The sequence below is a fragment of the Narcine bancroftii genome, chromosome 1, assembly GCF_036971445.1.
Source record: "Narcine bancroftii isolate sNarBan1 chromosome 1, sNarBan1.hap1, whole genome shotgun sequence".
In the NCBI taxonomy this organism is placed as follows: domain Eukaryota; kingdom Metazoa; phylum Chordata; class Chondrichthyes; order Torpediniformes; family Narcinidae; genus Narcine; species Narcine bancroftii.
This window is the reverse complement of record NC_091469.1, coordinates 151,998,468-152,023,523: the sequence shown is the minus strand read 5'-3', so window position 1 is coordinate 152,023,523 and position 25,056 is coordinate 151,998,468. Positions and strand designations below refer to the sequence as shown.

At 42.4% G+C, this 25,056-nt stretch overlaps 1 protein-coding gene across 3 annotated transcripts in view; it reads left to right on the top strand.

Annotated features, from left to right (window-relative positions):
• Positions 1–25,056, top strand: part of htt (huntingtin) — a 306,184-nt gene that overhangs the window by 156,597 nt on the left and 124,531 nt on the right. For 2 of the 3 annotated variants that reach the window (XM_069941874.1, XM_069941888.1), the window contains exons 26-31: positions 2,589–2,715; positions 14,242–14,369; positions 18,878–18,988; positions 20,952–21,029; positions 21,988–22,211; positions 23,610–23,688. In XM_069941874.1, the coding sequence (XP_069797975.1) occupies positions 2,589–2,715; positions 14,242–14,369; positions 18,878–18,988; positions 20,952–21,029; positions 21,988–22,211; positions 23,610–23,688 (747 nt within the window). The remainder of the gene's footprint in view (positions 1–2,588; positions 2,716–14,241; positions 14,370–18,877; positions 18,989–20,951; positions 21,030–21,987; positions 22,212–23,609; positions 23,689–25,056) is intronic. The other variant, XM_069941879.1, reaches the window with a different exon arrangement.

Sequence of the window (25,056 nt, the reverse complement as noted above, 5' to 3'; positions counted from 1 at the left end):
CATGAATGTCTATAGTCATATAGTTCAACATGGCCTCCATATATCTTGCATGCACCTCTTCGCCACCTCCATCCCCCTTTTCCCTATTTTCATCTCTTAGTTTTCTCTTATTACTCTTAATGTACGACAAGGGACAACCTTGACGAGTTGAACGCGATAATTAAAAAAAAGAGAATGACCATTTGGCGCCACCTTAGCAACTGGATTATTAAATAATGCCTTCACCCAACCAATAAAAAAGGGTCCAAACTTAAATTTCTCCAAAACTTTAAATAAAAAATTATTTTCGACCCGATCAAAAGCTTTTTCAGCATCTAAAGCAACAACCATATGTAGGTTGGGTTGCTGACGTGAGACGTTGATCAGCGAAATCTCTCTAAGAATATTGTCAGAGACATACCTATTTTTAATGAAACCAGCCTGATCAGCATGTACCAATTTTGGTAAAGTCTATTTGCCAATAATTTTGCTATTATTTTATAATCTACATTTAATAAAGAAATTGGCCAATATGAAGCTACATTCAAAGGGTCTCTATCTTTTTTGGTATAACCGTTATTATTGCACTCAAACACCAATCTGGTAAAGCTTGTTCTTGTGTTACCTGCTGAAGAACATCCATAAATAGAGAAGACACATCATCATAAAAAACTTTATAAAATTCAGCAAGAAACCTATAATCTCCTGGAGACTTCCCGTTAGGCATTTGTTGAATAACATCCTTTATTTCGAAATCCATAAAAGGAGAGTCCAGTTTCCTCACTTCATCTTCCCCTAATATTGGCAAATTTAAATCTGACCAAAAAGATTCAATGGAACCATCATCTTGAACTCCCTCAGAAGCATATAATTTCTGGTAAAATGATAAAAATTGGTCGTTAATTTCCTGAGGTTTAAAAGTAATTGAGTTATCTTTTCTCACAGCATTAATAGTTCTCGATGCTTGTTCTGTTTGCAATTGCCACGCTAAAACTTTATGGGCTCTATCCCCTAACTCATAATAACATTGCTTAGATCTTTGAATCAAACATTCATATTGATATGTTTGTCATGTATTATATCGTAACTTCAATTTAGTTAAAACTGCCTTATTATCCTCCGTACAATTCCTCTGGAATTCTTTTTCCAAATCAACTATCTGTTTTTCCAATAACTGACTCTCTGCCAAAAATTTATTTTCTTTTGAAGCATAGCTAATAATTTGACCATGTAAAAATGCCTTCAAAGCATCCCATAAAGTAAAATTACTCTGATCTGTATTCCTATTCAAAACCAGAAGAGAAACAATTTGATCCTTAATTAATTTTACAAATTCCGTTTTTTTTCAATAACATTGCATTAAACCTCCATCAAAAAGTTGATTGAGTAACTTCCGGCCCAACACAAAAAATAAATAACAATGAATGGTCAGAAATTATTCTACTTTTGTATTCAGCTTGAGTAAAACGAGATTGCAAATCTGCTGATGCCAAAAACAAATCAATCCTTGAAAATGAAGAATAAAATGAAAAATCTTTCTCAGTAGGATTTAGCCATCTCCATCAGCAAAGAAGCCAATTGGACCGCTGCTTTTGATTTTTTCAAAGTTTTCTGAGATTTATCCTATAGTGGGTCTAATACACAATAGAAATCTCCCCCAATCAAAATATTTTCTTTGGCTTGACTCAGAGTTCAAAAAGCTTCAGACACAAATTGTTAATCTTCAGCATTAGGCTCATACACATTCAGCAAGAACCATGACTCAACAAACAATTTACAATTAGTCATTAAAATTCGATCAGCTTTTTCCATCAAAGATTCAAGTTCAAATGGTATTTTCTCGTGAATCAAAACCGCCACTCCTCGTGCTTTTGAATTAAAAGAAGATGAAATTACATGACCAACCGTCTCTCTTCAATCTTAAATGTTCTTTTTCAGTTAAATGAGTTTCCTGCAAAAAAGGAATATCCACTTTCATCTTTTTTATATAGGCTAAAATATGTTTACGCTTAATCGGATTATTTTAGCCCTGAACATAAAATGTTGTAAAATTCAAACTAAACATTGTTATCAGAATTTAAAAAAAACCCTTCTATTCTTTGAATCCACTAAAAAAAATCCTTAAAAAAAAATGAAGCTCCCCTTGCAAAATAGCCCCTGTCGGCTGCCTCTTTTTGGAATAACTCCTGGTTTAAATAATAATTTGTGCTGCAGACTCCCTGAAGCAATTTGCTGAAGGATTTGGAATTGAAATGCATTCTGATGGCAAGATAGTGATTTTATGATTGATGTAGCACTTTGCCCAATTCTATTATAGGGCCAGCATCCCTAGTTCAAATCCAGCACTGTCTGAAAAAAGTTTGCACATTCTCCCCGTGTCTGCGTGGGTTTGCTCTGGTTTCCAAAACGGATGCATGTAATTGAGCTGCACGGACTCATGAGTCAGAAGGGTCTGTTACTGGGCTGTATCTGTAAATTTAAAATGTTACGGCTGTCCTTTTAAATGGAAGCAGTACAGAACCCTACTGTAATTATTAAATGTGAGGAGTGTAACCCATAATGTGATCAGTGGTTTGGGTCACAGAATTGTGCTGAATTCTATTTCCCAGGCAACATTACCATCACTTTCGACTGCACCATCTCTTAGCCCGATCAGGCGCAAGGCAAAGGAGAGGGAGTCAGCAGAACAGGTGGCTGCACCCATGAGTCCCAAGAAAAACACTGAATCCAGCCCAGGTGAGCAAAGTTGCTTTGGGTCATCTGTGTGTTTAATAACATCATTTGAAAAGTAATAGATGAAATTAAAAAATTCAAGACACTCTTCATCTGAGAAGAAATTTGAGTATTTAGAGGTACGAGAAAACTATGGCAAGCAGGGTGAAAACTAATCCAAAAGAGTTCTACAAATATGTTAATGGTAAGAGGAAAGCTAGAGACAAAATTGGTCCCTTAGAAAATCAGAGCGGAAAACTGTGTGTGGAGCCTAGAGAAATGGGGGAGATATTGAACAGTTTCTTTTCTTCGGTATTCACTAAGGAGAAGGATATTGGGAGATGTGAGATAAAAAAAGCAAATTGGGTAAATATGGGGAATATAGAGATTACAAAAGGTGTAGTTTTAAGGCTTTTGAAGAATATAAAGGTGGATAAGTCTCCGGGACCAGACGGGATCTTCCCCAGGACATTGAGAGAAGTGAAGGAGGAAATAGCAGAGGCTCTGGCAGTAATTTTCCAAATGTCATTAGATATGGGGATAGTGCCGGAGGATTGGCGCTTTGCGCATGTGGTTCCGTTATTTAAAAAGGGCTCAAGGAGGAAGCCTGGCAACTATCGGCCTGTAAGTTTGACGTCTGTGGTAGGTAAATTAATGGAGAAAATTCTTAGAGATAGTACTTATAAACATCTGGATAGACAGGGTCTGATCAGGAGCACTCAACATGGATTTGTGGGAGGAAGGTCATGTTTGACCAATCTGATTGAATTTTTTGAAGAGGTGACTAGGAATGTGGATGAGGGTAGCACAGTGGATGTTGTCTATATGGACTTCAGTAAGGCCTTCGATAAGGTACCACATGGAAGGTTAGTTAGGAAGGTGCAGTCTTTAGGTATAAATTTTAAGATAGTCAAATGGATTGAACATTGGCTGAAAGGGAGAGGCCAGAGAGTGGTAGTGGATAATTGTCTGTCAGGTTGGAGGCCGGTGACCAGTGGTGTGCCTCAAGGATCTGTATTGGGCCCATTGTTGTTCGTTATATACATTAATGATCTAGATGATGGGGTGGTGAATTGGATTAGTAAATATGCAGACGATACTAAGATAGGTGGAATAGTGGATAATGAAGAAGGTTTTCAAGGATTGCAGAGGGATTTGGGCTGCTTAGAAAAGTGGGCTGAAAAATGGCAGATGGAATTTAATGCTGATAAGTGTGAGGTGCTTCATTTTGGTAAGAAGAATCAGAATAGGACATACGTGGTAAATGGGAGAGCATTGAGGAATACAGAAGAGCAGAAAGATTTAGGAGTGACGGTACATCGTTCCCTGAAGGTAGAAACTCACGTGAATAGGGTGGTGAAGAAGGCTTTTAGTATGCTGGCCTTTATCAATCATTGCATGGAATATAGGAGTTGGGAGGTGATGTTGAGATTGTATAAGACGTTGGTGCGGCCTAATTTGGAGTTCTGTGTGCAGTTCTGGTCGCCTAATTATAGGAAGGATATAAACAGAGTGGAGAGAGTGCAGAGAAGCTTTACCAGAATGTTACCTGGGTTTAAGCATCTAGAGTATAGGGAGAGATTGGACAGATCAGATTAGGTTTTTATTCTTTGGAGCGGCGGCCCCGGCCTCGGTCGTGTGAGGCAGGCGGAGGCCCCGGTCCGGGCAGGGAGTGGGAGGCGGCGGCCCCAGTCCGGGCACAGGGAGAGCAGCAGCGGCCCCGGCCCCGGTCCGGGCGAAAGGTAGACGGCGGCGGCCCCGATACGGGCAGGAGCAAGGGGGAGACAGCGGCCCCGGCCTCGGTCGAGTGAGGCAGGCGGAGGCCCCGGTCCGGGCAGGGAGTGGGAGGTGGCGGCCCCAGTCCAGGCACAGGGAGAGCAGCAGCGGCCCCGGCCCCAGTCCGGGCGAAGGGTAGACGGCGGCGGCCCCGATACGGGCAGGAGCAAGGGGGAGACGGCGGCCCCGGCCTCGGTCGAGTGAGGCAGGCGGAGGCCCCGGTCCGGGCAGGGAGTGGGAGGCGGCGGCCCCAGTCCAGGCACAGGGAGAGCAGCAGCGGCCCCGGCCCCGGTCCGGGCGAAGGGTAGACGGCGGCGGCCCCGATACGGGCAGGAGCAAGGGGGAGACGGCGGCCCCGGCCTCGGTCGAGTGAGGCAGGCGGAGGCCCCGGTCCGGGCAGGGAGTGGGAGGCGGCGGCCCCAGTCCAGGCACAGGGAGAGCAGCAGCGGCCCCGGCCCCGGTCCGGGCGAAGGGTAGACGGCGGCGGCCCCGATCCGGGCAGGAGCAAGGGGGAGACGGCGGCCCCGGCCTCGGTCGAGTGGGGCAGGCGAAGGCCCCGATCCGGGCAGAGAGTGGGAGGCGGCGGCCCCAAATCCAGGCACAGGGTGAACTGCGGCGGCCTCGGCCCCGGTCCGGGCAGTATGGACCGACCTAGGAGGGGAGGCAGGCCCCTCCAGCCCAGGTAAGAAACCTGCATAGGAGAAGGCCACTCCGATATAAAACCTACGACCCAAGGACCTCGCTGCCACGTCCCAGCTTGCTTGGACACGGCACACGAACCATGGGTGTAAAGGGTGGGGCCAGTACTGCACGCACTGCACTCCACCTAAAAGCTCCTTTGCGCAGGCCCGAGGACAGGTCCACGTCCTCCCCCCCCACGTCCTCCCCCTCAAAAGATGCTCACAAACTCAAGCTAGTATGCTGGAACATCAGAACCATGCTAGACAAGGCTGACAGCCACCGACCTGAACGTCGGTCTGCCCTCATTGCACATGAACTCCTCAGACTTGACATCGACATAGCCGCTCTCAGTGAAGTCCGCCTGGCAGATGTAGGCAGCCTCCAAGAACGCGGCGCGGGCTACACACTCTACTGGTCTGGCAAGCCTTCGGATGAACGACGCCTATCTGGTGTAGGCTTCATGGTCAAGAGCTTCATTGCCTCCAAACTCGAAAACCTTCCGACAGGCCTCTTGGACCGAATCATGTCCATGCGACTCCCACTTCAAAACAAGCGTCGCATCACCCTCATCAGTGTCTATGCTCCAACCCTCCAGGCGGAACCAGCAGAAAAGAACAAGTTCTACACCGACCTGCGCAACCTCATCCAACGTACCCCTACAGCCGACAAGGTTGTCATCCTGGGCGACTTCAACGCTCGTGTCGGCAAAGACTCAGAAACCTGGCCAGGAATCCTGGGCAAGCATGGCGTCGGCAAGTGCAACGACAATGGGCGCCTCCTGTTGGAGCTCTGCGCAGAACAGCGACTTGTCATTACAAACACCCTTTTTCAGCAGAGGGACAGCTTTAAGACCACCTGGATGCATCACCGATCCAAACACTGGCACCTCCTGGACTACATCCTGGTGCGAGAACGTGACAAACAAGATGTGCTCCACACCAGGGTCATGCCTAGCGCGGAATGCCACACTGACCACCGGCTGGTTCGCTGCAAGCTCAACCTTCACTTCAAGCCAAAGCCCAGGAACAATAAAGCCCCCAGAAAGAGGTTCAATGTTGGAAAACTACAGTCAGACGAAGCGAGAGGAAACTTCCAGGCAAACCTCAAAGCAAAGCTCGACGTTGCAACCCGCCTCACGGACCCGTCCCCTGAAACCCTCTGGGATCAGTTGAAGTCTACCATACTGCAATCCACTGAAGAGGTGCTGGGCTTCTCCTCCAGGAAAAACAAGGACTGGTTTGACGAAAACAGCCAGGAAATCCAGGAGCTGCTGGCAAGAAGCGAGCTGCCCACCAGGCTCACCTTACAAAGCCGTCCTGTCCAGAGAAGAAACAAGCCTTCCGTCGCGCATGCAGCCATCTTCAGCGCAAACTCCGGGAGATCCAAAATGAGTGGTGGACTAGCCTCGCCAAACGAACACAGCTCAGCGCGGACATTGGCGACTTCAGGGGTTTCTACGAGGCTCTAAAGTCTGTGTACGGCCCCTCACCCCAAGTCCAAAGCCCGCTGCGCAGCTCAGACGGCAAAGTCCTCCTCAGCGACAAGATCTCCATCCTCAACCGATGGTCAGAACACTTCCAATCTCTTTTCAGTGCCAACCGCTCAGTCCAAGATTCCGCCCTGCTCCAGCTCCCTCAACAGCCCCTAAGGCTAGAGCTGGATGAGGTTCCCACCCTGGATGAGACATATAAGGCCATCGAACAACTGAAAAGTGGCAAAGCAGCAGGTATGGATGGAATCCCCCCAGAAGTCTGGAAGGCTGGTGGCAAAACTCTGCATGCCAAACTGCATGAGTTTTTCAAGCTTTGTTGGGACCAAGGTAAACTGCCTCAGGATCTTCGTGATGCCACCATCATCACCCTGTACAAAAACAAAGGCGAGAAATCAGACTGCTCAAACTACAGGGGAATCACGTTGCTCTCCATTGCAGGCAAAATCTTCGCTAGGATTCTACTAAATAGAATAATACCTAGTGTCGCCGAGAATATTCTCCCAGAATCACAGTGCGGCTTTCGCGCAAACAGAGGAACCACTGACATGGTCTTTGCCCTCAGACAGCTCCAAGAAAAGTGCAGAGAACAAAACAAAGGACTCTACATCACCTTTGTTGACCTCACCAAAGCCTTCGACACCGTGAGCAGGAAAGGGCTTTGGCAAATACTAGAGCGCATCGGATGTCCCCCAAAGTTCCTCAACATGATTATCCAACTGCACGAAAACCAACAAGGTCGGGTCAGATACAGCAATGAGCTCTCTGAACCCTTCTCCATTAACAATGGCGTGAAGCAAGGCTGTGTTCTCGCACCAACCCTCTTTTCAATCTTCTTCAGCATGATGCTGAACCAAGCCATGAAAGACCCCAACAATGAAGGCGCTGTTTACATCCGGTACCGCACGGATGGCAGTCTCTTCAATCTGAGGCGCCTGCAAGCTCACACCAAGACACAAGAGAAACTTGTCCGTGAACTACTCTTTGCAGATGATGCCGCTTTAGTTGCCCATTCAGAGCCAGCTCTTCAGCACTTGACGTCCTGCTTTGCGGAAACTGCCAAAATGTTTGGCCTGGAAGTCAGCTTGAAGAAAACTGAGGTCCTCCATCAGCCAGCTCCCCACCATGACTACCAGCCCCCCCACATCTCCATCGGGCACACAAAACTCAAAACGGTCAACCAGTTTACCTATCTCGGCTGCACCATTTCATCAGATGCAAGGATCGACAATGAGATAGACAACAGACTCGCCAAGGCAAATAGCGCCTTTGGAAGACTACACAAAAGAGTCTGGAAAAACAACCAACTGAAAAACCTCACAAAGATAAGCGTATACAGAGCCGTTGTCATACCCACACTCCTGTTCGGCTCCGAATCATGGGTCCTCTACCAGCACCACCTACGGCTCCTAGAACGCTTCCACCAGCGTTGTCTCCGCTCCATCCTCAACATCTATTGGAGCGCTTACACCCCTAACGTCGAAGTACTCGAGATGGCAGAGGTCGACAGCATCGAGTCCACGCTGCTGAAGATCCAGCTGCGCTGGATGGGTCACGTCTCCAGAATGGAGGACCATCGCCTTCCCAAGATCGTGTTATATGGCGAGCTCTCCACTGGCCACCGTGACAGAGGTGCACCAAAGAAAAGGTACAAGGACTGCCTAAAGAAATCTCTTGGTGCCTGCCACATTGACCACCGCCAGTGGGCTGATAACGCCTCAAACCGTGCATCTTGGCGCCTCACAGTTTGGCGGGCAGCAACCTCCTTTGAAGAAGACCGCAGAGCCCACCTCACTGACAAAAGGCAAAGGAGGAAAAACCCAACACCCAACCCCAACCAACCAATTTTCCCTTGCAACCGCTGCAATCGTGTCTGCCTGTCCCGCATCGGACTTGTCAGCCACAAACGAGCCTGCAGCTGACGTGGACGTTTTACCCCCTCCATAAATCTTCGTCCGCGAAGCCAAGCCAAAAAGAAAGAGAGAAGGTTGAGAGGGGATTTGATAGAAGTATTTAAGATTATGAAAGGGATAGACAGAATGGATGTGGATAGACTATTTCCGTTAAGAAGAGGAAAGATTAAAACAAGAGGACATGAGTTAAGAATTAAGGGGCAGAGGTTTAGAGGTAACATGAGGGGGAACTTCTTTACTCAGAGAGTGGTAGCCGTGTGGAATGATCTTCCGGGAGAAATAGTGGCGGCGGAGTCAATTGTATTATTTAAGAAAAGGTTGGACAGGTATATGGATGAGAAGAAGATGGAGGGTTATGGGCATTGTGCAGGGAGGTGGGACTAGAAAGGGGTGTTTGGTTCGGTGTGGACTAGAAGGGCCTAATGGCCTGTTTCCGTGCTGTAATTGTTATGTTATATATGTTATGTTATGTTACAGGAGACTCCAATAGGTGGCCATTGGAGCAATAAGTTTTTGTTGTTGCTTTTGAACATCTAACCTTTTTCCCCTCTACCTAACTGGTATTGTAATCTGTAAAAGCTGTTTTAACTGGGAATTTTTAAAAAAATTCCCCCTAAATGGCATAGTTAAGAAGTAGAAGGACTGTTCTTGAATCAATACAAGCGAGAAAATGGAAAAGGTTTAAAACAGAAGCTGTACGATCTGTTCAAGAAATTTTCACAAAGATTGGAAGCGCAAATTGATAATTGAATTTGCGTTATGAGGCACTGGATCATAAATTTACAAAATTTCAAGGGCGTTTTGCCGACTTAGAAAAAGAATATGACAAACTTTCAACAGGCTATCAAGATCAGTCGGAACATATTGACATTTTGGGAAAAAGTTGATGCCTTTAAAGAACATTTTCAAGAGACTGCAAAATTGAAAAATTAAAAGCATAAAAAGCTATCGACTGAGATTAGCAGAAACCAGCGACAGAATTTACATAGTTTTGAACTGACATTTAAGCTTCTGACTTGATTAAATTTTTTACAGGCCATGTCTCTTTTGGTATTTGGAAAGTCACTGTCCTAAAATCTTGGCAGATAGAATGAAATTTAAAGAATTCATGTCTGAACTCTTATCAAAAACAATTTTTCCCCTCTTATCAATTCCCTGCATGGCTGAAGATTTTCCCTAAGAATAGTCCCCCTGAATGGTTTATTACGCCAGATCATGCTTGGAAGGATCTGAAAGATGGGACATCCATTCCATAGCAATCTCCATGAACTGTTTCCTGGTTATGAGATGTTATGGCTGAAGATGTACACATTCACTTGTAGTTTATCTTTACAGATGTAAACTTTGGCTATTTTTCTTATTAATATTGTACTGGGTTTTTTTAAATGGCGATCATTTTTTTTCTAGACAGTTAATCTTTTTGTTTGATGGCTTGCTACACAGAACTTGGTTTGTTTTGTCTATAATGTGTTGGGACGGACATAGCTTTGTATTTCTTGTTTGGAGCGCTCCCAGCTGGAGATAGGAGTTCAGGGATAAGTAGCTTTAGCTTGGTGCCCTCCTAATGGGTAGTTTCTGGGCTTTGGGGGGTGGGGTTAGTATAAGCTTTTTTTTTCCTGATTAGTTTTGAGTGGTTATGGAATTTATCACTTGTTCCTTTGTAATGGTTCCTGCTGTGCTCTATCGCCCTCTTTGGAATGTACTTGTACATGCATGATGAGCTTTCCTTTTTAATTTTATTAACCTTAATATTATGGCTATAGATGTATGTAATTTTATTTTTTGGAATTTGAATGGCCTTAACCATCCTATTAAATGCAAGAAGGTTTCAGACTAATATTATCTTTGCTCAGGAGATAATATATGAATATAGTTTTAAAAAATTTTGGGAAAGTTTACAATTTCACTTCATTTCTCAAGCTGGCATTAGAAGTGTCTTGATTTTTATTGATTCCTTTTGTACATTTTAGTTACTAGTTCATTGGGAAATAAGTCAGTAGTAATGGTTAATATATATGCTCCTAATATCGACGTCCTGAATTTTTTTTCAAAAGGTTTTTAATTCCTTACATGAATACGTGCTGATTATGGGTGACGATTTTAACTGTTGCTTAAATACTTACAAGTCCTTCGCCATTCAGACACTTCCAAATAAATCAGCTAGTTATATTAACTCCTTCCTGTTGGATAATGGCTGAGTTCATAAATTTTATTATTGGGCTGCTAATATTTGCTATCTAACTTCTTGGATTTTTTATTCTGATAAATTGGATCGTCCATTATGAACAGATTTAGAATTGAATTCGATACAGCAGTATTCAATAGCCTCTTTATTGGGAGCCTCTCTTCCATTTCCAAGATCAATAGGAATATATCTCATCCAATACTCAAACATATATTGTGAATTTAGTTCCGGTTTAGGAAATTTTTAAATTTAAAAAACTTCTTTTTAATCTAATGCTATCTCTCATAATCACTTTTTTTGACCATCAATAATTGATCAAACTTTCTCTATATGGAAAATCAAAGATATTGTTTCTTTTGCAAATTTATTTAAGGAAGGTTGTTTAATGTCTTTTGAACAGCTTGCAAGTAAATATGACATACTAAATATTCATTTTTATTTAGATATTTACAGATTGGAAATTTCTTAAATACCATAGTACTAGATTTTCCATTCTTGTATCCACCAGATTCAGTTGATAATATTTTTTTAATTGAATCCTTCTCAGAAAGGATTAATTGGAATTTTATATGATTATCAAAATTAAGTCCAGTACTTCATGATAAGATAAAAAAGGCTGGGGACTGGAACTTGCAAGACCCTTATCGGAGGATCTGCGGGACAAGATTCTTAAACTAGTAAATACATCTTGTACGGTTACCTGACATTCATTAATCCAATTCAAAGTGGTGCATCATATTCACATGTCCAAAGATAAAATGGCTAGTATTTTTTAAAATATTAACTCTATTTATGGCAGATGCAAATCTGAAATTGCTACATTGACACACATGCTTTGGTCTTGTTCATCCTTAGAAAACTATTGGAAAGAAATTTTTAATATCTTTTCAACTATACTCCTGAAGGAGCTATGACCCAATCCAATAGCTATGCTTTTCAAGGTTATTGACCCAGGCATAGGGAGTTTTCTGTTCCTGTTAAACAGGTTGTGGCCTTCCTCGAGATTGTTGACTAGAAGAGTCATTCTATTCAAATGGAAAGACTCTGTACCTTCAGTGGTTTTCTCATATCATGTCTAAGCTTAGAAAAAAATTAGATATCATGAATTTGATTCATCAGTGAAATTTGAAGATACATGGTGACCTTTTTATGTCTTATTTTCAAATCTTTCTAAGGTGTGAGATGTATTCTTTTCCAGATGAGATATAGTCTTACCTTTGATTTACATTATGAATCAAAATATATGTAACCCTCAGGATAAGCTGCTCAGCTGGTTTTTGTTAGTTTTCTTTTTTCAATCAGGTGGGGTTTTTTATATAATACTTTTTTTAAAATTTTCACCTATTGCGGTGGAGGGGGGACCAAGTTTATACTGTTTAAAGTTTTAATATTACACGCACACATATATACATATGTGATATCATATTTTCAGTTTTGTTCTCTTTTCTTCATTGTACTGTACTTGTAAAAACCAATAAAGAAATTTAAAAAGACAACCTTTGGGGACAGTGTGTTCCGAATTTCGGAAAGCCCACCCAAATTGTGCTGCCATCTCCTCAACAATTAAAACAGTGATTTTCAAAGTTTTTCTTTCTATCCACATACCACCGTAAGTAATCCCTTACTAATCACAGAGCATCTATAGCATAAGGAATACTTAAAGGGGTATGTGAGTGGAAAGAAAAAGGATGAGAACCACTAGTTTAGAATGTTGATTTGGCACATTGTGGACCGAAGGGCCAGCACTGCTGCAATCTGAAAGTTGCAGAAATCTGAAGTTAAAGTACCTTGAAGTTGTTAGATCTTGAAGAAGGGCTCAAGCCCACAACATCGGTTACATATCTTTACCTCTGATGGACACTGTGAGACCTGCTGGGTTCCTCCAGCATTTTTGTGTTTTTACTACAATCACTGCAGATTTTCATGTTCCACTTAAAACAAAATACTGCAAGTTTTTAGAAGTTTAGGGAACAGCTGAGGAGAGAGAAAGTGTAAATGTTTCACATGGACCAGTGATGAAAGGTCATTGGCCTGATGTGTTCTGCTCTTCTGTGGATGCTGTCTGACTTAACCCTTTGGACTCATGCTATTTTTAACCTTCATATATACTCTGGACTGCATCCATGGGTAGATCTTTACAGTAGTAAAGTGCAGTAGGTGGTTGGGTCTGAAACCAGTCTTGGAAAACTGGGACCCAACTTATTAAATACTTGTAGAATTTTCTGCTTTTATTTTTCAGATTTTCAACATCTACCATGTTTTGATTTTAGTTCTGATTTAGGGTCTGGTGGTTGGCAGCATTGGAATGAGTACATGATCCTGTCCAATGGGTTTTTTACTTATGCATGTTGAGTTATTTTTACTTTAATTTTGAGATAGCATGGTTACAGGCCTTTCCAGTCCATAACCCTGCATCACCCTAATATACCCAAGTGACCAATTAATTTCCTAACCCCATATGGTTTTAGAATGTTGGGGGAAAAAAACTGAAGCCCCCAGAGGAAGCCCATGCATACATGGGGAGAACATACAAACTCCTCACAGACAGCGCCAGATTCAAACCCAGGTCACTGGTGCTTTAATCGCATTGTACTAACCGTGACTGTGGTATAGGATGTACAGGATTTTATAGGATGACATGAACTTGGATGAATTACAATGATCATTATTATATTAACTCGAGTAGTTTGCAGGAATTTCTAAGCACTGAGTGCAGAGAATGATGAATTCGCAACCACAGGCAGTACTGGATAGAATCAGAGATTGACGAGGTTTGACAAATAAAGATTTAGTGGCACAAGGGAAGAGTCCAGGGAGGCTTGTGTGAATCACCACCATCGACTACAGCTCGGCGGTTTACTTTTGTCCAAACCTTCCTCCACAGTGATGTTTGTTTGCTTCCATAACAGTTCTTGTCTCACTAGATGGACATGAAGTATTTAAGGCATTGGAAGTACTTGATTTCATGCTATTTAAATGCTTAGCTTAGTTTTGTAATTGAATGCACAGCATATCAGGACCATGGCTTATAGTTCACTCTGTAAATATTCTGTCTGCTTTCTTTTTCACGAAAACACTCCCACGTGGCATTGATGTAATCTCTTCAATGCAGTGTTCCAGCTGTCAACCAACTTCGTGATGCATTTCACTTTGTCTGTCTTTCTGATCATCTCCACTTCCCCTCATGGACTGGAGACACAAGGGGGAATGCTGATACTGGAATCTGAAGTGAAAAAAAACTGCTGGAGGAACTCAGCAGGTTGGACAGAATCAGTGGAAGGAAATGGGGATTTGACATTTCACTTTGAAACTGGAAGCGGAATTTTTGGCCAATGTCAGCCAGCCCATTTCCCTCCATGGATTTTAAAATTCGTTTTCAAACTCAGCAACTTGATGTGCTTTTGGGGGAAAAAAATCTTCCGACTGATCGATTATTTCAATTCTGTCCTCTAATCCTTCTTCCACTATGATTGATATCTTCTTGTGATTCATATGTTCTGTTGCAGCAGCCAGGCCAGCAGATGCTGTTGGGACAGCACCAGCCAGCAAGTCCACCTCACTGGGCAGTTTCTACCACTTGCCTCCATATCTGAAGCTGCATGATGTTCTGAAGGCTACTTACGCAAACTACAAGGTACCAGCACAAAGTGGGCACTTCACAAATCCAATCGTGCTCCCTAATCCCATTCTGATCTTGCCATTCTGGTGACCCCTGAGCAACAGTCTCAGAAGGAGTAGGTCTCACTATGTCTGTGTGTAAGTATTATGTTGTGTAAACTGAGTCTCGGATATCAAGAACAAAATTAAAGGGGGCAGCTGTTGACTTAGATTTAAATTTTATTTTATTTAAAATGTAGACATAAATTTATTTTTGGCTCACCAGCCCATGCTGCCCAATCACAGCCAATTGACCTGCAGCCCCCAGTACATTTGTTTTGAAGGGTGGGAGGAAACCCTGAACACCCAGAGGAAACCCACAAAGACGTCGGGAGAATGTACAAACTCCTTGCAGCGTGGTCCCAATCTTTGCAAGCTGCGCTAACTGTGCCGTCCGGAATATACCGTGTAGCAGAGATGGTTCTCGTCAAAAAACTTTTCGAATGAGGTGAAAACGTTGAAAATAGTAGGCAAAGATTTATCAGGATATTCACCAAGGGATGAGGGATTTCAATATGTTTTAAGTGTTTTACATCAGAGGAGAAAGTCAGGTATCCTTAAAGTGATGGACCTGTTCCTCCCTCCACAAAATATTTTTCATTAAACGAAAAGGGAAAGCATTCTCTTATGCCACTGGATCAATAGCTTGCTGATTTAAAATGTTGCAAGATTCACAGTGAAGACCATTCCCTATTAATATTAACTATTGCAACAATGGAAAAGCAAGAGAATGTATACAGATGGAGTCTCAGTACTACATTTCTTAAAAGAACAGACTTTTGCGAATTTATAGAGAGACATGCCTTCTAATTATAGTTTTCTGATATGGGACATGCTTATAGCATATTTAAGGGAACAAATTATATCCTATACAAAGATTCTTAAGAGGGAACATGGCAGAAGTAAACAGATATTAATGAATTAGGAAAAAAAAATCAAAGAACAGGACTACAAGAAGAATTCAGCTTACTGGAGAGTAAAAAGATAAGAGAATATAATACAAGCATAAGACAGAAAAAGCTATATTTAAAAAATGAGTTGGGTGAACAGGTACATAATGAACAGGCACATAATGTTTTAGCTTGGCAGATTAAAACAGGAATTATCAAGAATGCTATAAAAACAGAAACAGGGCACTATAGAAGCAAAAAGAAATTAACAACACTTTCAGACAATATTGCACAAAACTGTATAAATCAGAACTTCTAGGAGATGAAAATGAAATGAAATAATTTTTTATGAATGTCAAACTTCCAAGGCTGGAAGAGAGAGAGGATAGAATTAGATACTCCCTTGTGTAACGGAGTCCAGAGGACCCCAAAAACCAGCAGTAATAGATATGCACCACAACACAGGGTTACTTAAACAAAAGTAGTTTTTAATTATAATTGAACAAGAAAACAGAACTTATTACTTAACCTACCTCACCTCTTAATCCCCCCTCTAATACTAAGCGCAGGTGTGTTCAATGTGTATTTAAGATTAGAAAAGTTCTTTGGACTACAGTCCAATCTCACTGGTTGCAGGCAATTCCTTTACTGTGCACAGAAGTTAGCAATAACAAAGTTCACCAGTCTTTGGTGCTTAACAGGCAAATGGTTACCACTCAGGAGGGTTCTTGCTGGTTTTCAGAGAGAGATTCCTTTTCCAGGACATCTGCAACTAATTCCTTTCCAATCAGCCTTGCTGACAAAACTTACCCCCTTCAAGATTTTCCAGATGATCCTCTTTCTTTCAGGTCACCTTTCAGACAGCCAGCCTTCTCCTTTGGCCAGACGGTCTTCCAAAAGTTTGCCAGCTTTGTCGTACTGGAACTGATTTCTATCTCCTCTCTCTCTCTTTCACACCCTCCCTTTCTGAGAGCAAAACTTCTCTGTCCCTGTCTGCAAAAATCACATGCAAGCTGCTGATTGTTGCTACTTTGTTGCTTTCTGCAAAAAGCACTCTGCAAAAGTCCTGCAAAAATTTTGTGTTTTAAAATGGGTGTGTGCAAGCTGCTCTAGCATTTCCTCCCAAGCCACCTCGAAATACTCTGTCACACTTGACAAAGGAAAAAAATCAAAAAGGCCTTGGGCAACCTACAGGCAAATAAATCACTGGGAGATGATGGATTTCCACCTGAGTTTACAGTCAATTCAAATAATTATTAATGTCCTTTTAATGGATGTCCTGGAAACAGACCCACAAAAACTTAATCATACAGACCAATATCCCTGTTAAATGCTGATTATAAGATGCTTGCAAAAGCATTGGCTAATACGTTAGGACAGTACTTGCCAAAACTAAAACAAATGGACTAAGCAGGATTTGTTAAAGGAAGCCATTCCTCAAATAGTCCAGAACGATTATTTTATATTATAAGCATGGCCAAATCTGAATGAAATTCAAGTATTACAGTCTCCCTAGACACGAAAAAAAGCGTTCAACAATTTGGAATGGCCCTTGTTTAGTTAAAACACTGGAAAAATTTGGTATAGGCAGAGCATTTATAAATTGAATAACTACTTTGTACCATAAACTACAACCTAAAATAATAACAAATAATCAGATATTAGTGGTGTTCCCCTTGAGTAGATTGAGTAGATATGGATGCTCCATGTCCCCAGTGCTTTTTATATTAGCGTTTGAACCGCTGGTGGAGGTGATAAGGGATCCGGATATAAAGGGCTTTAAGGTCGGGTAAGAAGAACACAAAATCTGTCTATTCGCTGATGATGTCTAAATCTTTGGAAAAATATGGAGGAATATCAGGCTACAAAATGAATATGGATAAAAGTGAGACAATGTCATTAACAAATTTTGAATATGAAAGATGCCAAAAAGGAAGTAAATTTAAATGGAAGATGGAGGGAATAAAATATCTTGAAATAGCAACTGACAATAACTTGCAAAATCTGTGCAGACTACAGTATCTTCCTCCTCTTGGGAAGATAGAGATCTACAGAAATGGAGAGGCCTATCAATTACTTTAGTGGGGTTAATTGCATCAAAATGAAAGTAATGTCAAGACTGCAATACCATCTTAGACAGTTCCTATGAAATAATAAGATACCAAGAATTGCATTAGAAAAACTGACATGGGACTACGGGCTGGGAGGACTTGACTTTCAGATTTCAAAAAATATTACCTAGCTGCACAAGCTATATTTCTGAAGACAACCCCCAGTTTTGGATTCAAATGGTGGAGGGGGAAGCAAAGGACTTTATCTATAAATGGAGTGTCAAATCGCTTAAGAAAAGGATGGATAAACCCATTCTAATACATATGATTAGAACATGGTAAGAAATTAATGACTGTATAAGAGAAAAAAAAAGTAGGGGTATGAATAAAAGCACCATTGTGTATAAATGTGCTATTGCCTATGAACAAGGACAATAGAATATTAAATTCATGGTACTTCAAAGGAATAAGATACATTAAGGACTGTTGTAAGGAAGGAACTCGTCCTTTGAACAATTAAAACACAAATACGGAGTGGCCAATGGGACCTTCTGTTTTCTCCAGCTTAGATCATTCTTGAGAGAAAGATGGGGACCCACATTGACACCACCTGAAATTAGTGAAACTGAACGAGCGGTTTGGCTGGGAATACATCCAAATTTATAACAAAAATATACTATGCTCTCCAGAGCAAAAGTGCAAAACCAGGGTTGCAGAGGTCAAGGGAAAGATGGGAGTTGGACTTGGGTGTGGTGATTTCCGAAAGAAGCTGGTCAGATTGGTGCAAGGACAGCATGGCGCTAATTATAAATGCAAGATATGGACTGGTAGAGTATAATTTTTACACCAATTATATCTTGCCTCACAAAGTTACACAGATCAAAAGCTGAAATTTCAGAAATGAGATTCAGATGTGGGACTGAGACAGGAATTTTTCTAAATCCCAAGTGGTCGTGAGTGAAAGTGAGGCCATTTTGGCAAGAAACTGCAGAAAAATCAACCAGGTTAACAGGAGTGGTCTTCACAGGTGACCCGGAACTATATCTTATTAGGTAATTTCATGGAAATAAATGACAAATTGACCAAATTATCAAATCTCATTTATAAAAATAGCACTGCCTGTCGCAAATAAAATGTATCATGATCACTTTGAAGTCCAACTCCCCTCCACTCACAGCCTGATGGAGTGCGGAAATTAACAGCTGTACACCTATAGAGGAAAAGAAAATCACATACAACTTATAGAATAGATATGAAACTTTTGTAAAAGCCTGGCAGCCATACCTGGACCACATAGGGGCCCCAAATATAGTAATAAAAAGGAAAAAAAGGGTATAAAAGTAACTATTATATAAAAACATAGTTTCCCCAACTGTCCTTAAAATATATGTAAGCTCTGACGATGAATGGATCTGTATGTATGGGAGGCAGGGACTGTTTTTGAGAAAAGATGTAAAATTTTTGATAAAAAAACAAATAAAATATTTTTAAAAATTCAGAGTGAAGAAGGCACGTTTATTAAAATGTCCTTTCTCCTATTTCAGGTTACTCTGGACCTTCAGAATAATAATGAGAAGTTTGGCAGCTTCCTGCGGGCAGCTTTGGATGTTCTGTCCCAGCTTCTAGAGATTGCAACACTACCAGACATAGGGAAGGTAAATTGTCGCTTCATGGGGAAGTTGAACCATTAATTAACCACACATGCAGATACTTTGCCTGACTCTGAACTTCATCTTGAACATTTCCCTCAAGAAACATTGAGAATGTGTCAGAAGGATTTACAAGACCAGAAATGAGAGATTACAACTGTTAGTAAAGCTATCATAATTTGGAACTTTTTCATTTAGAACAAAGGTTTGGAATAATTTAAAATTATTTAAATTTCATTTATATATTTTTTGAGCACAGAAACAGGCCTTTGTAGCCTACAACCCCAAACCACCCAATTACGCCCATGTGATCAATCAACCTACCAACCCCATGTATTTTTAATATCGGAGGAAACCCATCCAAACACAGTACATGCAAACTCTTTCTACAGTAAAAGTCCTGGTATCAGGCACCTGTGGGGATTGGTAGATGCTGGATATGTGAATTTTCCAGTTGATTGAGATTATGAGTTGTGTGATTCAGATTTATTGTCAGAATATATACATAGCACCATGCACAAGCCTGAGATTCTTTTTATGTGGGCGCGGCAGAATTACCATTTATTAGTAGGTGCAAAAAAAATTGTACACAATGTATACATGTAAACAAATAAAGAACTGTTAACAGATAACAAAATGTAAACAAACTATGCAATACAGAGAGAATAAAAATAATCAATTACATTTTATGTAAAAAGATAAGAGTCCTTAAATGAGTCCTTGATTAAGTTTGTAGTTGAGGAGTTTGATGCCAGAGTGGTAGCTGTTCCTGAACCTGGTGGGGCGAGTCTTGTGGCACCAAGTCCTCTTTCCTGATGGCAGCAGCGAGAACAAAGTGTGTGCTGGGTAGTGTGAATCCTTGATGATTGTTGCTGCGCTCTGACGGCAGTGTTCCCTGTGGATGTTCTCAATGGCGGGGAGGGTTTTGCTGTATCCACTACCTTCTGGGGGGCTTTATACTCGGGTATTGGTGTCCCTGTACTAGACCATGATGCAGCCGGTCAGCACATTTTCCACCACACATCTGTAGAAATTTGCTAAGGTTTCTGATCTCATAATAACTGATTACCAAACTAACTAATTTTAAACATTCTTTTAATCTATTTATTTTCAGCGATTTTTCTTTTGCCAGTTGCTTGAGGCTGCCAGTTACTTGCATTCCAGATAACAGAAGTTTTACTGTAGATAGTGCCGGATTCCAACCTGGGCCACTGGCACTGCAATAGTGTTGCTCTAACTGCTCTGCCAGCGGTGTTGTCTGATACTAAGAGCCCCAAATTGCAAATGATTATGAACAAACGGATCATGGGGAACTTCTTCATCTCAAGAGTGTTAAAATGTTGAATGGTGGATAGTTGAGGTGAATCTAGGAGGGTACAGAGAGACTTCAAGGGAAGGAACTCCTTGTGGACCATCAGCAAAGGTATGAAATTGATTGAACTAACTGACTTCTTCACATGTTGAAGAAGGTGCTCCCTGTCGTTTTACTTGGACAAACATAGAAACATAGAAGATAGGAGCAGGAGTAGGTCATTCGACCCTTCGAGCCTGCTCTGCCATTCAACGAGATCATGGCTGATCTTAAAGTTCAGTACCCCGTCCCCGCCTTCTCTCCATAACCTTTAATACCCTTAGACTGAAGAAATAGATCTAATTCCCTCTTAAATAGATTTAATGAACCTGCCTCTACTGCCCTCTGCGGCAATGAATTCCACAGATTCACCACCCCTGGGTCAAGAAATTCCTCCTCATCTCGGTCCTAAATGGTTTGCCTATTATCCTCAAACCATGGCCCCGGGTTCTGGATTTTCCCATCCTTGGAAACAAATTCATATGCAGTCTTGGAGTGTGAGCTTTGGAAGCAACACGAAGTTCAGTTTTAACAGATTTTTATTTTTAACATTCACACAATCTTCAGCTACTGAAACTAGTAAAATACTTGACATTGCATCTACAAAATCCTTTGCAGTGTGTGGAAGAAATCCTTGGCTATCTGAAGTCCTGTTTCAGCAGGGAACCCATGGCAGCTACCGTCTGTGTTCAGCAGGTAAAGAGTCTTTGAAGTTCCAACTTGTTTTGAACAAGGTGCACACTTGTGCTGCAGTTGACAACAATTCTGTGCATTTAAAATTTTAACCTAGAGATGTAGCGTGGTAACAATTCACGAGTCCCCACCACCCAAAGACAGCCATGTGACCAATTAACCTAATTACCCTGTACGTCTTTGGAAGGTGGGAGGAAACTGGAGCACCCAGAGGAAGCCCATGCAGATTCAGGGAGGGCGCAGAAACTCCTTACTGACAATGCCAGATTCTGAAACCTCATTGAGCTAACCACTTAATTGTTCTGCCCTGATTGACATTCCTTGTTGAATGTTTTCTGATTGAGTTCTTCTCGCATCAAGATGCAGGTGTTTTTCCAAGAGGTGGGAATGAAGGAGTATTCCCATTGCGTTTTTAGTCCTTTGGGTGTTCCTGTGGTTCAAATATTTATTCCTCTCTGAAAGTTTGAGATCCATGCCTCACATCAGCCTTTGCCTAGCCTTTCCTCTCCAACAAGACCAGCATGGTCTTGTAAATCATGAATAGTTTATTCCATGTAATTGGCATATAAAAGATTCTTCTTGTATCTCTCTCCTTTTGGAAATTTTTCATTATTTCTGCAATAAATACTACACTTAATGATGATGTTCTGAAGATTAGCATGATAATTATTCCAGAGAACTGGCCAGCATTTATTGCCGAACAGCATCGCTAAGAAACAAATGATCCTGTCATTAATAATGATCCTTCAGTTTGTAGAAGTAAAGTTGACAGTTGTGTTTCCTACATTGTGATCACGATTAAATTTGAGATGGTACTTCATTGAATGCAAAGGTGGGTGGTCCTGAAGTTTTAAAAATTCCTTTCCTTTCTCACGCACACACTTAAAATGAACTTAGCCATTGCATTAAGTTGCTGAGTGTCCCTGAATGTTTCTTTTGCTTCTTTCTTGCATTTATTCAGCTTTTGAAGACTCTGTTTGGGACGAACCTTGCATCACAATATGATGGCTACTCCTCCAACCCCAGCAAGTCGCAAGGGAAGGTGCAGCGCCTGGGGTCATCCAGTCTAAGGCCGGGTCTTTACCACTACTGCTTCATGGCGCCATACACCCACTTCACGCAGGCATTGGCTGACGCCAGCCTCAGGAACATGGTCCAAGCAGAACCTGAGCAGGACACATCTGGGTGAAGCATTATGTCACTTGTTAGGCTTGTTTTGTGATGCAATATCGTGTCGGATTGCAGTGCGCAGTTTTGATTTCTGACATCTGTCTCCACTCAAATCATCATGGTCACAATGCCTATCCCTTTGGGAAGCATTGGCGAATGTGCTCAACATCCAGCTGAGTGGCTGGCTCATGAGTTGATTTCCTTCTTTCCACAGGCGAATGACATAACTCTTTGCAGCATTTCTTGACCATGTCCTTTTTGGTGTTAAATTAAAAAAAATCTGCAGATACTGGGGTTAAGTGCAATATAGAAATGTGCTGGTGAAACTTGGCAGGTTACGCAGCAGCCACATGAAGTTAAGGATAACCAAGCGATGGTTGGGCAGTACAGTAGGCATAGCATTTAGCACCACACTGTTACAGTGCCAGCAATCTGGGTTTGAGTCTGGCATTGTCTGCAAGGACTCTCTTAAGTTCTCCCTGTGTCTGCATGGGCTTCCTCTGGATGCTCTGGTTTCCTACCACCCATCAAAATGTCTGGGGTGGGGTTTAGGTTAATTGGGTGTAATTGAGTGGCATGGGCTTGTGGGCCAGAGGGCCTGTTACTACCATATTGAATGTATGTCTAAAATGTTTTGGGCCTTTGTCAGGAATCAAAGGCTGCATGACCTGCTGAGTTTCTCCAGCACATGAGTTTGTGTCCTTTTTGCAGTCTCATAGGTAACCCCCCCCCCCCCCCCCCATAAAGTTGCACAGGAACTTCAGAATGTCCACCCCCCCCCCCCCCCTGCGAAAGATGCACAGGAACTTCAGAATGTCTACATCAACCAACTGAGAAGAAACAAAGTCCTGAAAAAGTGTTAGGGCCTGATTCTGTTTTAATTGTTTGCCTAAAACACCTCTGTCTTGTTGGGAGATGTTTTCAGCAAAAATGACTCAAAAAATTCACCTTGTACCCTTTGCACTCACCAGACTTCCACTGAGAGCCACAGGACTGAGTTCTGACTTGCCTCAGGGCTTCTGGCCACAGCAGCCCAGTTAGCTGAAAAATCTTGCAGCGCTAGAGCACTGAACAGCAAGGATCTCCCGTTGTTATAGATTCTCACTTCCATCTGCACAGTGAGATGCTGACCTTAAAGGCAATTGGGGAGTCTCAACAGGGTCAGATCAGCAAACTGGTCTGCTGATCTGACTCCCCTCCAAGTGAAAAGAAAGCGAAATACTGGCAGGTACACCAGGAATTGATCAGAAAGCATGAAAAGATTGAGCAACTAAAGCAAACTGGTTTGGAAGTTTTGCCCAATAAGTTGTTTTTTTATTATGTATCCATAAAATGTTAAGTCATCCCAAAATACAATTTTCAGAAAAGTAAAATTCCCAAACTTATACTGTCTTTTGGTTGCTTCACTCTCAGTTGGTTTGATGTACTGCAGAAGGTTTCATCGCAACTGAAGGTCAGCATGACGAATGTAACAAGACATCGAGCTGACAAGGTATTTTCTGTTTCAATGATTCTACAAAATTTTGATTAATGAATGGGCACTTTGAAATTGGGTTGCAGCACAAGATGGGTCACATGGGTATTTCTTGGATTGCAAAATACGTGCAGGTATCAAACAGGGTGTTATGGAATGTGCTGTGTGCACAGGAAGTGATAGAGGGATAGTATACTCCATTGAACTGAAGGCTGATGCCTCCAAGAAGGCTCTATGCCATTTCATAGAGGATAGTGGTACATTAGGGTTAGGGTCCTCCCCCTTCACGTCCTCCCCCTCAAAAGATGCTCACAAACTCAAGCTAGCATGCTGGAACATCAGAAACATGCTAGACAAGGCCGACAGACCTGAACGTCGGTCTGCCCTCATCGCACATGAAGTCCTCAGACTTGACATCGACATACCCGCTCTCAATGAAGTCCGCCTTGCAGATGTAGGCAGCCTCCAAGAACGCGGCGCAGGCTACACACTCTACTGCTCTGGCAAGCCTATGGATGAACGACGTCTATCTGGTGTAGGCTTCATGGTCAAGAACTCCATTGCCTCCAAACTCGAAAACCTCCCAACGAGCCACTCGGACCGGATCATGTCTATGCGACTCCCCCTTCAAAACAAGCGTCGCATCATCCTCATCAGTGTCTATGCTCCAACCCTCCAGGCGGAACCAGCAGAAAAGGACAAGTTCTACACTGACCTGCGCAACTTCATTCAACGCACCCCTACAGCCGACAAGGTTGTCATCCTTGGCGACTTCAACGCTCGCGTCGGCAAAGACTAAGAAACCTGGCCAGGAATCCTGGGCAAGCATGGTGTCGGCAAGTGCAACGACAATGGGCGCATCCTGTTGGAGCTCTGCGCAGAACAACGGCTTGTCATTACAAACACCCTTTTTCAGCAGAGGGACAGCCTGAAGATAACCTGGATGCATCCCCGATCCAAACACTGGCACCTCCTGGACTACGTCCAGGTGCGAGAAAGAGACAAACGATATGTGCTCCACACCAGGGTCATGCCCAGCGCGGAATGCCACACTGACCACCGGCTGGTTCGCTGCAAGCTCATCCTTCACTTCAAGCCAAAGCCCAGGAACAGTAAAGCCCCCAGAAAGAGGTACAATGTTGGAAACCTGCAGTCAGACGAAGTGAGAGGAAACTTCCAGGCAAACCTCAAAGCAAAGCTCGAGGATGCAATCCGCCTCACGGACTCGTCCCCTGAAACCCTCTGGGATCAGCTGAAGACTTCCAGACTGCAATCCACTGAAGAGGTACTGCAAAGCCGTCCTGGCCAGAGAAGAAACAAGCCTTCCGTCGCGCATGCAGCCATCTTCAGCACAAACTCCGGGAGATCCAAAATGAGTGGTGGACT